Below are 13,144 nucleotides of genomic sequence, written 5' to 3'. Positions count from 1 at the left end.
GTGTGTGTGTGTGTGTGTGTGTGTGTGTGTGTGTGTGTGTGTGTGTACATATACATATCTATATATACAAACACAAACAAACTGACACACGTATATGTATATATGTATATATGTGTGTGTGTGTATACATAATACTTACATACATACATACATGTATACATACATACATATATATGTATATATATATATATATATATATATATATATATATATATATATATATATATATATATATATATATATATATGTGTGTGTGTGTGTGTGTGTGTGTGTGTGTGTGTGTGTGTGTGTGTGTGTGTGTGTGTGTGTGTGTGTGTGTGTGTAGGTACATATATTTGCATTCATATTTATACATGTACACGTGTGTGTGCGTGTACGTGCATTCCCACGGCCTCCCGACGAGAGCGAGCGTGCACGAGGCGAGCGGCGAGCGCGGCTGCAGTAGCCAGCTTTAGTCGCCCACACACTCGGCCGAGCATCACCCACACCGCCGCCGCAACAATGAGACATACACACGAGGTTGGGGAGCTATTTATATGAGTGTTTGTTTTTTGTCGTCGTTGTTGCTGTTGCTTGCCGCGGCTGCAGCGGGTCGGCGGCGGGCGCGGCGCCACGACCCGAGCGGACAGGAGCGCCGGCAGGAGATCGCCTCGAGAGACATGTCGGCGTACTCGAGGCGCCACGGACGGGATTGTGGCGATGAGCAGGTCGGGCTTCCGGGCTCATCCGCGGCTGCGATTATGAGGAGCGCGGCGGGCGGTGTGGGTGGTGGGAGGCGGCGCTCGCAGGGCCTCGGCGCCTCCGCTGCAGGTCGCACACCTTCCTCTGGGCTTCTATTTTTAGAATCCCTTCCGACTGGAGCATTTTCGACTCGGGTTTTGTTTTCCGTGGCCTTAACGTCCTCGCTGCTTCGGGACTATGACGTCAGAACGTCTACAAAAGACCAAATTCTCTGAACGAAGTAGACTGTGGACCGAGAGCTTGTCGCTCATTGGCCGGAGGTTTGACGTCAAAGGCGTCGCGAGCTCCGATTGGTCCGCGGGGCTCGTAGTAATCAATAGTTTACCATCGCCTGGGCCAATCCGGGCGCGTCTTACATTCCGCTCCACCCTGAATAGATGAAAGAAAGATGTGAATCGGGGCGCGTAGGAGGATGTTGTGTGCGCAGTAGCAGGGGTATATAAGGGAGGCGAAGGGCCGCGCTTCAACACAAGCCCTTGTAACAGCACGGAAGTGAGAGCGAGAGAAAGAGAGCGCGAGAGGACACACAGAGAGGTCGCAGCACCGCCAACGCAGCCGGACTTGGAAGAAAACGACGTCTGAAGCCTTGTGTGTTGGAGTTGATATTCGCGAACTTTTGTTACAAGCAGAGACATAACAGTGACAGACCTTTGCAAAAGTGACACAGAACTCGAGTAGCCGGAGCGTTCTTGCAAGACTGCGTAAGGTAAGACCACTGCTTCGTCACAGTCCTGTTTCGGCGCCACGCTCGTGGTGAGACTTCAATGCCGACGCCCTGTCCAGCGCCCTCCCCTGGGGCCACTCACGGGCCTCCGCTGGCCTCCTTTCACGGCAGCCTCGCCCGGTCGCTCCTGCGGCTCGCCCTTTCTCTCGTGAAGACGACCCGTTCATTCTTCCTCTCCCTTGCCGGATGCAGGATTCCATACGGCGCCCGGAAGTCTAAGTCCCCTCTTAAGGATCCTCCCAGATTCCCATGATTCAATCCGCAGGGTATAAGTTTGTCGAGATTCCTGTCCTTTCCCCAAAGAACAATGTACTTTGCCAACGCACCGTCATTTTCTGGTCTGCCAAGACGGCAGAATGCCTCTGTGGTTACATAACGATCGATAGAGTGCAAACTGGTCGCAAAACCCGAATCGAATTGTTGCCGTGGCAATGCAAGTGGACTCTTTGCGTCCTCCTTCGTGTGCTTCGGCGAGTCCACTCCTCTTCGCAAGACGCGGTCCCTTCCCTCGCACAGCACGCGGAACGTTGCCTCTTTAAGCCCTTGTATAACAGGGCCGGCGACATGAAATCTGGACGACCGTTATCTAAAGATAACCCACAAGGGTTATTTTAGTCCGGGCCGCGGCGGTTGCGTGCCGTATCGGATATCAATTATGAGTGACGTTCGTGAATGGCCAGCGCGACCGTGCTATTCTGAGCCGCCGCTTCGTTAGCGCTTCGTGTTTCTCGCGTCGCCATAGTTACCCATCACAAAGCGGCGGTCGGACCGACGCCACTTCAGCGGGTCAGGAATGCCGAGGACCTCGTCGTAAGGGCGTGGGGGGGGGGGCATCGTTGCACGGGTGTTGCCTCCGCCTTGCATGCCCCGAGGCGACTTGCGTGCGGAGGCGAACCACACGGACACGCTATGCCCGCGCTGTTTATATCTCATTAACTTTTTTTTTTCTTTACCACGATTAAGTTTTCATCCCCTTCGTGAATAACTTGGAGGAACATTCGTGACACTTCCGTCCCTCGTGCTTCGTCACAGATATTAGTAACTGAAGAGATAAAGAGTTCCTGTCATAATGATGATGACAAAGCTATGCCACGACCTTGAGCGTGAATAATGAACGACAAAACCGAACAGAACACAACGCCACAATCTGCCAAGGTCGTTCTCCTCACGCAAGTGGCCACGAAACATACTCCGCGTAGCAACATTAAGCAAACACGGCATCGAATTGTTTGTTTCGTATTCTCATGGATACCTGTCCCGCCTTATCATGCTTTCAACATAATTATTAAGAACTGTAAGAGTGTTATTTGCATATCATATTACTTCGAGGATTAGAATTAGACCATTTGGCCTGGTGCTTATTTCTTTTACTATGATTGTGAACGAAGGTCACTTATTTAATCACTTATTTAAGTTGAAATTAGAGAATTTCTCGCTCTTTAGCTTTCAGCGGAAGCCATTTCAGATAGGCTAGACACCGTTTTATTTGCTTTATTTTATCATTTGTGAAACTGCTTTCTAAACGCTGTTTGTTCACGCCTTCCAGATGGAGGCCATGAAGGTGCTGACTTCCCTCCTCGTCCTGACCCTGACTGGACCCACGCTCGGGTATCCTTATACCCGGGGTATGCCCTCGAGGACCAGCGGGCGAGGGCGGGAACAGATGCTCGAGGGAGGTCTCGGAGAGTATCTCGGAGGCTACATGCAGGACCAGCAGTACGCTCTTCCCGAGTACCAGCCCACCTACCGACACGGATACGCCGCTCAGAGGCCGAGAATAAACGCAGTAAGTGAAACGTGGCTTGATGCCACCGTAGACTTTTGCAGCGTGTTTGTCACTACTGCACTGGTTATAGCCATATGAAACGATGTGTTCGATTGTTGCACCTGAAGGGAATGCTATAATTTTTCTCTCTCTCTTTCTTCAGGAGGCCCTCGCAGCTCTGCTCCCTTACCTGACTGGCGCTAACGACGACTACGCCTACGACTACAACACCTACAGCGACGACGAAGGGACGTGGTACGACGACACTGCCAACGCTGATATCGCAGAACCCGTCGAGAGCGACGACGCCGCCCTTTTCCAATACCTCATCAACCACCGCAACGGAAGGTATTCTCTCGAGGACCTGGAGAACCTGGAGCGCGAGGCGGAGATGGAGGACAACACCGAGAACCAGCTGCACGCCCTCCTCGCCAAAAAGGTAAGCGCGCAGGATCTGCCTCAGACGAAGCCCTTTCCCATCATAGACTCGACCGATAATCCGTCTGAGATAACGAGCAGATCCTAGACCCGAAGACACATGCCTACAGCCCCTTCTCTCCCGCACACAGATCAGCAAGAAGGCGAACATGCCAGTCCTCGGAAGCCGGCAGGTCGGAGCCGCCCCTCTTCCCGCCGTCAGCCTGAGGGGACAGAAGGAGGAGGCCCTCGATATCCCCGCCACTTCCATCAGACGACCTGTCTTCGCCCGCCAGATCACCACGCAGCCAGAGGAACAGGTAGGCAACGCGAAACCCCTTTTTAGTCCTCGCTTGAAGACACACAAACACACCAACACGAGACCCGATTCCTTCAAAACTTTCTCTAAGCGAACACCTCTTGTTCCTCCCCCAGACCGCATCAGAGTCAGCCCAGGTCAGCAACGACAAGCGCAGCGTCGTCAGTACAGCCAAGCCAGAGGAGGAAAAGACCGTTTCGAGCACCCCCGTCAGCGCTGTCACGGATAAGGCTGACGAATCCACGACCATGTCCCCGTACATGCTGAACCGCTACGATGCCTTCCTCAAGTACCTGGACAGGGAGAGAAAAGTGCGCCAGGTGAGTACATGATGAGAGATAAAAGGGGAGAGACAGAGAGCGAGAGAGAGAAAGGAGGGAGAGAGAGAGAGAGAGAGAGAGAGATACAGAGAGAGAGAGAGGGAGGGAGGTAGAAAGACTTCCAAATGAAAGCGAGAGAAGAGATGAAGCGACGGAAAGAGGGATGACATATCCCAAGACTTTTCTCCTGATTTACTCGTTTAGTAATTTTGCTTCATAGTCATGGAAGCCGTTTTCCTTAAGCTAGATAACAATAAATTCGCTTGTCATCGGTTTCCTAAAATATACAGACCACACACACTCACACACACACACAAACAAACAAATATACGAACAAGAAAACACACACACACGACCCTCCACAACCCCTACAAACCCCACACCCGCCGGCCTGGGGCGAGGGTCCCCAACGGGTCCCGCCCAAGACCCCTCATTAGGAGGCGCCGCAGGAGGAGAGCGCGAGGGCCAATCAGCGGCTGCAGCGGCGGCGTCACGCGACACGACGGCGCCGCGACAGACGCCTCTGGGCCCGGCGGCGGCGCGGGAGGCACTCGGGGAATTCCCTCTGCGTTCGTTGGCCTTGGCTTTCCTTCTGGATTTTTAGTCCTTTCTATTTTCTCGTTTCCCTCTTGTTGGGTTTATTTCCTTGCGTGTTTTTTTTTTTTTTTTCCTTCTCTTCTTTTCTTTATTTCTTTCTTTGTCGGGGTTTCTCGTGTTTCAGGTTACTCCCCTCTCCATTTTCCCCTTCCTTCCTCTCTCCATTATCGTTTTCTCTGTTTTTTTTCCTTCTCATCTTTCTCTCGACTCAGGACTCTCCCTTTCTATTTTTTCTTCTTTTTTGTTCTCCATTTCTTGTCTTCTGAGTGTTGTTTTTAGTTCTTCCTTTATCAGATTCCCTTCCTTCCAGGGTATTTTCCTCCCCACTTTCTTTTCTCATTTCATTTTTTCCTTCTCAGTTTTATCTCGTCTCAGGATTGTTTTCCCTTTCTAGAGTTTTCTCTTCTTTTCTCTATTTCTTCTTGTTTTCCCTCTTTTACCTGAATCTATTACGAGACTATTTCCCTTCATGCTTATTTCTTTCTTTGCTTTTCCTCCTTCTCGGGGAGTTTGCCTCCTCACTTTCCTTTTTTCCTGTCTCATTTCCTTTCCTTTCAGTTTATTTTCTACTCATTTCCCTCTTTCTCTGCTTGCCTTTTCTTTATAATTGTTTAGTTGGTCAGATTATTTCCCACATTTTCCTTTTTTATCACATTTTCTCTTTCGTTTATCCGTTTTCCCCCTTCGTAGTCTGGCTATTGGGCAATTTTGCTCTTCACTTGTTATTTTCACTCTCATTTAGATCCTCGTTCGGACGATTCTAACGCTTTCTTGTTTTTTCTTTTGATATAATCTTGGTAAATATATCATCTTCTCTTTGATCGTCACTTCTAGTATTTCGAATTTGGCTTCGATTTCTTTGTTGAATATGAATCCTTCCGTAACGATAAGAAGCATTGCATTAATATCAAAGTTATTTCCGTATGAATAACATTTTACACTGTGTTCGTTCTACATTCGGGTCGCTGGCGAGTTAACGAATATCCTGTGTTGTTGGAGGCAGTGCTTGCTTATTTATTGAATTATCTATCCATTTATCTATCTGTCTTTCTGTTCTTTCTATCCATCTGTTTATCTATCTATCTATCTATCTATTAATCTATATGTCTTTCTAACTATTTATCTATGTCTATCTATCTATCTGTCTTTCTACTTAACTATCTATCTATCTGTCTACCTACCTATTCTTTTATGTATTTGTTTATTTATATATTTACATATTCATATATTCAATCTTTCCTCCTTTATCTGTCACATTCCAATGCCTTCCATAGCCATTAGTAACCTTTTCTCATCTGATTTCTCTGCCTCATTTCCTTCCACTGTCGCTCATATACCTAAAACTTTGCCCCAAAATGTTAATGCTGCTTCTACCGTTGTTAATGCGACTTACTTCCGTAACTATCACTATCATTATCAACATAACTACTTAGTACTTCACAATTATTATTACCGATGCCGCTATTACTGCTTCTGTCATTTCAGCTAGTACTTTTTCTGCTGTTGTTACTTCTATTGATATCATGAACACAACTAACCTCGCAGTTACTATCATTTCCATTACTCTGCACATGCTATCATTATTCAAATTCCATTCTTGTAAATCAATTTACCAAGACTATTACTTTTACTATTACTAGTATTACTAATACTCTTACAATATTTCTTATTTTGCTGACGCTTCTATTACCGGGTCTGCGCTATATATATGCAGTAAAGATACTCATATTCTTTGATTTCTATTCCGAGCTTGAAAGTTGCATGCAATCTGCACATCATGCACCTAAAATACTGCTTTAATGAACATGCAAAACTTTCCTCGCTACTTTACGTTCTATTTTCTCTCTTTATTCTATCATTTCCTATTTTGGGGCCACGCTGTTCCATTTCTGAACAACGGCAATTACTCAATTCTCGCTTCGTAAAATAGGGCTTCTGTTCACGCAGAGGCTCGTGATGAACGGTTACGGCGCTTGTAAACCGCCGCCCTTTAGGGGGTTATAAAGCAATCGTCGTTTCATTTTTCTCCTTTTTCATCTTTTATTATGCTCTTTTCCAACCGGTTTGTTAACTCATTTAATACCGTTCCTACTCTGCTGATAATTTAGAGCGTAATGATAATGATAATGGTATCGACACTAATGATAATAACGATAATCATAATGACGACGCTATCAATATTACGGTTGTTATCATTATCAGCTTTACAACTTTCACTCTTACCGATGCCAGCAAAGTAGTTTAGCAATTTACTAATCACATCCTGATTTCGAATTTATCTTCACTCTTCTTTCGTCGGCAACAAGACTAGACTCAGCTTCCCTTCTGACCTCTCGCCTCGTCTCACAAACCGCAAAAACCGCAATAGACGGAACCACCAATCCATCAGAAGAGCCATTGTTTTCGTTGTTATTGGCGCAGCGTGCTTCTCGCTCTCCGCAATCCTTCGTCATTAACCGCAATCCTTTCCTATCTCCAAGGATAAAATTAGAATCCCGGAGGCTCTTGGGCGGAAAATACGAGGCGACGAGAATGCCAGTGTCCAATCCATCATTAGAAAGTTTTTTGTTTTTCTTTTTTTCTCTTTTTTTTTCGCCGCGACTTCCCGGGTAGAAAATCACATCGGAGTCCACGTCATCGCTTCGGGTGAGAGAGACAGGAGCGAGCGCGGGAAAAGCTGCTCTCGGGACTCTGGGCGTAAGGGCGGGTTATCGGCGCCTCCCTGGACGAGTGAAGTGTTGGCGTTGTAGCTATTGATCCCAACGTATCATTGTGTGCAGTTGCTCGATGCGAGGACTTCGGCGGCGGCGGCGGAGGAGGAGGAGGAGGAGGGGGAGGAGGAGGAGGAGGGACGGGGCCGAGTTATATTTAGCGATGGAAGGACCTCGGCGACAGGGCGCTGGCGAGGGAGTCCTCTTCCTCATGTGCTTCCTCTTCATCTTCTCATTTTTCTTCTCTTCCTTTTTCATCTTGTCCTCCTCCTTCTTTATATTTCCATTTTCTACTCTTTCTTCTTCCTCTCTTCCTTCTTCCTCCTCCTTTTTCTTTTCCTTCTTATTTTTCTTCATCTACTCCTTCTCCTTCTCCTCCTCATTCTCTTTCCTTTGAATTCCTCTCCTTCCGCGGATGGACTTTCGGATGCAGGAAGCTGGCGTCGCGGCCCCTCACTCCTGCCTTCCTCTTGCGGCACGACGAAGGGCGCGCGAGAGAATAGGTGATGGAGCTGATGTTGCCGTGACACGTCCCCTTCGCATAGCAACAGGCAGTTTGACTCAGCTCACAGCAATCAAAATGATCATCCTTTAATCATAAAAAGATCTCGATACCTAAGCAGATGAAGACATACTGAAGAGACGCTCAAACATGCTCGCACGCACGCACGCTCACGCAAACGCCCCCCCCCCTCGCACGCCCGTCCCGGCAAGGCCAAACTCCCGAGGCAGGCAGCTGGAGCGCCGGCCGCGCCCCCGCAGTCTCTCTCTCTCCCGTGCGAGGGTCCCTTCAAACCATAACTTGGCCGGCCGCCCACGCTCGCTATACCAACCCACCGAATTTTGCCTCAACCTCCACCCACGCCCACGCCCCCGCCGGCTCGGAGCGCTGCCGTTTCCCCCTTTAAAGCTGACAAGTCCATCCCGCCCGAAACGCACACGACAAAGCAAGGCAACTCAGTCCTTTTTAACAACAAGATCCGTTCTTCGGCGGCCATTCCTGTCGCGATGCTTCCTTCCGGTGACGTCCTGCGTCGTCCAAAAGCAAGCTTAGTTAAAAGGATGCAATTCTATTAGGTCTTAGGTTGCCATGGTAACTAGAGCAAAGCAACCTGTTGTGACCCTGTGTGGGTGGGCCTAGGCTGCCACGCGTCGCTAGCTGGTTGAATTATCCGCATCCGACGGTATCAATTGCAAATGAAGACAAAAAGGAGAAGAAAAAAAACGTGACCCTCGCCATTCACTCGGGCTTCTCAAAAACGCAATTCGGTTCACAAAGAAGCTTCAAAAGGACGAGCGACTCTTCCTCCAGCACTTCCGCACGCAAGGTACACTTGGCAGTCGACCCGCCCACACAGGGACTTAAAGGGAGAGCTGCCGAGCCGAGGCCAAGCTCACCTATTCCGTCCGTCGCTTGCCTCGCCTCCCACGGCCGAGGGAGGATCTATTTGCGACGAATCTCGGGATATTGATGCCTGGCACTTGCAGATACGGCGTTGTCTCTGCATACTGATTGATGGGTAAACGTGTTGGTTCAAATAGACACAGGTAAATGCACTCGTACTGAGATTGCACTCAACACGCAGATATACATATAAAGATTTATGTGCCTTTGTGCCTACATACTTGCATAATCGTGCATGTGGACACACTTAAACCTACACAAATCAGTTCGCTCAATTATATAGAACATGTTTCATGTATACATTTAAAAGGGTACTTGCACAGTGACACATTTGCGTTTACTTCGACACTTTCATAACCATGAGTTGCGTTTGGCGCTTCTCTCACTCGCCGAGCAAAACGCCAGTCATCCCGCAGCCGAGAGCGGCAACATGCATGCATTCTGCGGCCACAGAGAGATCAGGGAAGCGAGCGAAGACGCCGTCGACCGCGTCCGCTTGTAATTAGTCCATAGCCGAGCATCCTTGTCGTCTAGTTTTCTATATACAGAACACTCGACGCTTCTCCTCGAGCGGCCCTCCACCGTGATGACGTCAATGAAACGATCTTTGCAACTGGCTGAGTAGATTATGACGTCGAGAGGTACTTGAGAACCATTGGTCCAGTAGTTAGTGACGTCAGCGGGGGCGCTTCATCTCACTGAAAGAGAAATGTTATCGAGGTCAGCGGGAGTCGTTGCCCTGAGAGGGAATCCAAGGCCTTGCTCTCTTCCGCCAGTCGGGGTTGAATAGCTGTTGTGAAAGATTGAGTGCGAATGAAAGGATCCAGTTCCCTATACTCCTACTTCAATTTATGCGCGCATATGTGAATATATTTTCCTACCTGTCTGTGTTTTCGGAACGCCATTCAAACGACCCTCTCTCTGTCCTCTTTCCAGCAACAGGACTTCGAGCAGGAGCTGCAGCAGGAGATGCGGCCGCCACAGAAGAGGTTCATCACCGACCAGGAGGCTCTGACGCAGCAGCTGGCCAGCCTGAAGAAGAGCGTCGCCTAAACCCGCCCGACGACGATCGACACGCGACCGATTCATGCCAACTGAGGTGCTGCTCATTAAGGAGGAGAGAAGGAGACGAAGACGAAGATGAGGAGGAGGAAGTATAGAAAAAATAGGAAGCGTAAGACGAGAAGCGAGTGGAAGACACACACACACGACTAAACGATGTTTCTCCTCGGGAACAAGCAAACCCAGAGGCCGAGGAACCGCGAGAAAGCACGGGACTCGCGACCCTGGAAGTGAAGGTATAAAGATGTCCCACAGGACGTGTCACATGACTGCCCCCAGTCATGCCATCGCCACGTAAGCTGTCACTGACGAGGCATTTCGCGAAGACGACGATTCTGCTAATGCCGTTCAAATGTTCGTGTGTTCAGGTGTTCGAGTCGCGTCGGCGCCGGTGTATTCAAGCACATTTGCCTTTCTTATTTCCAAGCTAGAGGTAGATGGTGATGGCAAAACTGTTACTTCGACAATAGCAGGTCTCTCGATGCCTAGACGATGCGCATTCATCTCATTATTCCATTTTCTTTCCACGACCCTTAGGCGACTTCAATCCCATCGTCTGTCTGGGACTTTCGCGATCCATGGATACTGCCAGACCTGTCTTGCCTGTAGACCTCCTTCGTTGGCGCAGATTTTGTGGGTTTTCGGTCCTTTTTCTGCCTTTCCTTTCGTTAGCGTTTCTCTTCCTCTGGATCGAAGTTCATTGCCATGGTTACCATATGCACGACGTTCCTTTCGCTGGTGACGACGCTGCCTTCGGTTTGGACATCACGACCTTTCTCCTTCGTTGCCCTTTGTGTGAATCTAATACGTGTGAGGGAAGCTGTATCGAGCACAAACCACATATTGCCGCTAAGAGCATAAATAATGATATGGCTTAAGATTAGACTACATTTTACTCGGTGTTAAAGTCATCTCTACAAATCCAGATTTTACCCAGCAAGTAGATTCCAAAGTTTGGCAGGAAGTGTGATGTTATATATATATATATATATATATATATATATATATATATATATATATATATATATATATATATATATATATATATATATATATATATATATGTATGTATGTATGTATGTATGTATGTATATCCAAACACATATATGGATGCATTGATATCCAGACATCACACGTTTCCGAGCCCTGTTTGGCTGATCACGCCATTTTCAGCAAACGTTTCATAGCTGTTCATTGTCAATCTAAAGAAAACAAAACCCAAAAAAAGTATTCCGATATATATCATTCGAGAATATCACTCTCCATTTTTCTCCTAATTGTAAGATATTAACGATGTAGTCGCCTTTCCGACGCCGCTCGGTGTTCCCTTCCGACGACGCGTCCCGCCAGACGACTCTCTCACAGGTCACGGTCTCACGCTTCGCTTTCCTTCGGGCTCTCGCTCGCGGATCCTCGGACGAATCTCGAGCCGTAGCAGTGGATCCTCTGTGACCCCACGCGCGCGCAGACGTCGCCAGGACACTGCGCCTGCGTGAGTCATCGGGAGAAACACCTTCTCATAGCCTTGTTTCCTTCGGATTATTGGCTTTACACTTTGGAAATTGTTGAAATTGTTTTCGGTCGTTCCTCACTCGCTCCTCTCACTCTAGGTCTAAAGTTTACAGGTATTTTGTCTTGTAAAGGTATCAGTGTTTTTGATGAGTTATCGGTCCTCATAATGGAGTCTTGCCTCATTCTTTCTCATGAGGGAATTTGTGGCAAGGGTTAAATCAATTCGTGCTACAAGTGGTACCTGTTTCTATGAGTTATCGTTCTCTTCTTTTATTTGAAAGGGAAAAAGAATAATAAGTTTGGTCTGAAAAGATAATCCTAGATGAGTTTAAGCCCGAGAGTATTTATTATTTTTTTTTCGAGGGCTCTTGTCAAAGAATGAAAAAAAAGAAAAGAAAAAACGAACGATACGCCATGTCTTTCCAATAGTTTTATGTATTTTCATCCGATGCATCTCTAACCTCATTAAGGAGTGAGTGACTTGTCAGACAACAAAGAGTATTCACTGACGAGCCGGGGCCCCGCCGGCGAGCACCGCCGAGGGGGCCCCCCGGCGCCTCACGGCTCAGACGCTGCAACCTCCGTCAAGGAAGAAGAAGAGCTCCACACACTCCCTAATGCTCTTACAGTTTCATCTCTGGTTTTATTCGCTCTTTTTGAACTTATTCAGATGCCAAATAATACCATAACTGCTGCATTATTTCTCAATCCTTCTACTAAGGATAATCAATTTGTACATTGTATGTACCATATCACCTCAAAAATCAAATGACTTATTTTTGTATAATACAAATAAAAATAAAAAGGCCAATAACAGTCTTTGTTAGAGGCGCTTGGGCATTAGTGAACAGAATCCGACCACATATCACTGAGATATGTCGACACCATGAATCGTATTGGATATTTCTTCTGTAGTACCTAATGCCTTCCAACAAGGAACTTATTTCTTGAAATGTGATACTATGTAAATCTTCTGACATTTGTTAATAAACTTATATCTTTTATTAATCTAGCATGTTATTGTTGTTGCCACGATGACTCAACGGCCGCCACTCCCCACCGAAGCGGCCCCTGTATATATCATTTGGTATCTCATAGTATAGCCGATCCTCTGTTAGCCAGGCTGTTTACTTCCTACACACAGTCTTTGTCTTTCGTACGGGTTTTCAATAAAATGTTTGAATATTTAAATCATCTATTCGTAAAAGCGAAAACCTTAAGTTTTTTTTTTAATCTTATTTTGATTATCATTTTGATTTCCCCCTCAGCAGGCAAGGGGACTCGCCTTTGTGTCTGTAAAGACGATGATTCCCATATCACTAGTGTCGTAAGGTGGAACCAATGATCTTCCAAAACAGTCAAAGCAGATATAGATATAGGCAAACACAACGACCCTCTCCTTCCTGAGGAACAAAGTAGTAGCAGGACAAATGAACCCAAGATTTTCCTTCTAAACATAGACCAATAAGCCACAAGGACAATCCTTAGTAGTTCAATAATGACAATGATACTGCAAGTTGCACGTAGCAAACACGAGCACTCAATGCCGATGCTGTTTCCGCTGAATAATG

The 13,144-nt window shown here is 47.2% G+C and overlaps 1 protein-coding gene across 1 annotated transcript; it reads left to right on the top strand.

The window, feature by feature from the left end:
- The first annotated feature begins 1,201 nt into the window (after positions 1–1,201).
- LOC113828763 (uncharacterized) lies at positions 1,202–12,764 on the top strand. Its single transcript, XM_027381775.2, has 6 exons — positions 1,202–1,447; positions 3,012–3,251; positions 3,394–3,669; positions 3,800–3,967; positions 4,083–4,286; positions 9,936–12,764. The coding sequence occupies exons 2-6, from the start codon at positions 3,012–3,014 to the stop codon at positions 10,050–10,052; spliced, it is 1,005 nt and encodes a 334-aa protein (XP_027237576.1). The 5' UTR covers positions 1,202–1,447; the 3' UTR covers positions 10,053–12,764.
- The last annotated feature ends 380 nt before the right edge of the window (positions 12,765–13,144 follow it).

Source organism: Penaeus vannamei, chromosome 40, assembly GCF_042767895.1.
Source record: "Penaeus vannamei isolate JL-2024 chromosome 40, ASM4276789v1, whole genome shotgun sequence".
In the NCBI taxonomy this organism is placed as follows: domain Eukaryota; kingdom Metazoa; phylum Arthropoda; class Malacostraca; order Decapoda; family Penaeidae; genus Penaeus; species Penaeus vannamei.
Note: the sequence above shows the minus strand (reverse complement) of the source record. Positions and strands in the feature narration are given on the sequence as shown.

Coding starts and splice junctions, on each gene's coding strand:
- LOC113828763 (XM_027381775.2), top strand. CDS start 3,012: ATGGAGGCCATGAAGGTGCTGACTTCCCTCCTCGTCCTGACCCTGACT. Junction 3,670..3,799: donor ACGCCCTCCTCGCCAAAAAG/GTAAGCGCGCAG, acceptor TCCCGCACACAG/ATCAGCAAGAAGGCGAACAT. Junction 4,287..9,935: donor GGGAGAGAAAAGTGCGCCAG/GTGAGTACATGA, acceptor TCCTCTTTCCAG/CAACAGGACTTCGAGCAGGA.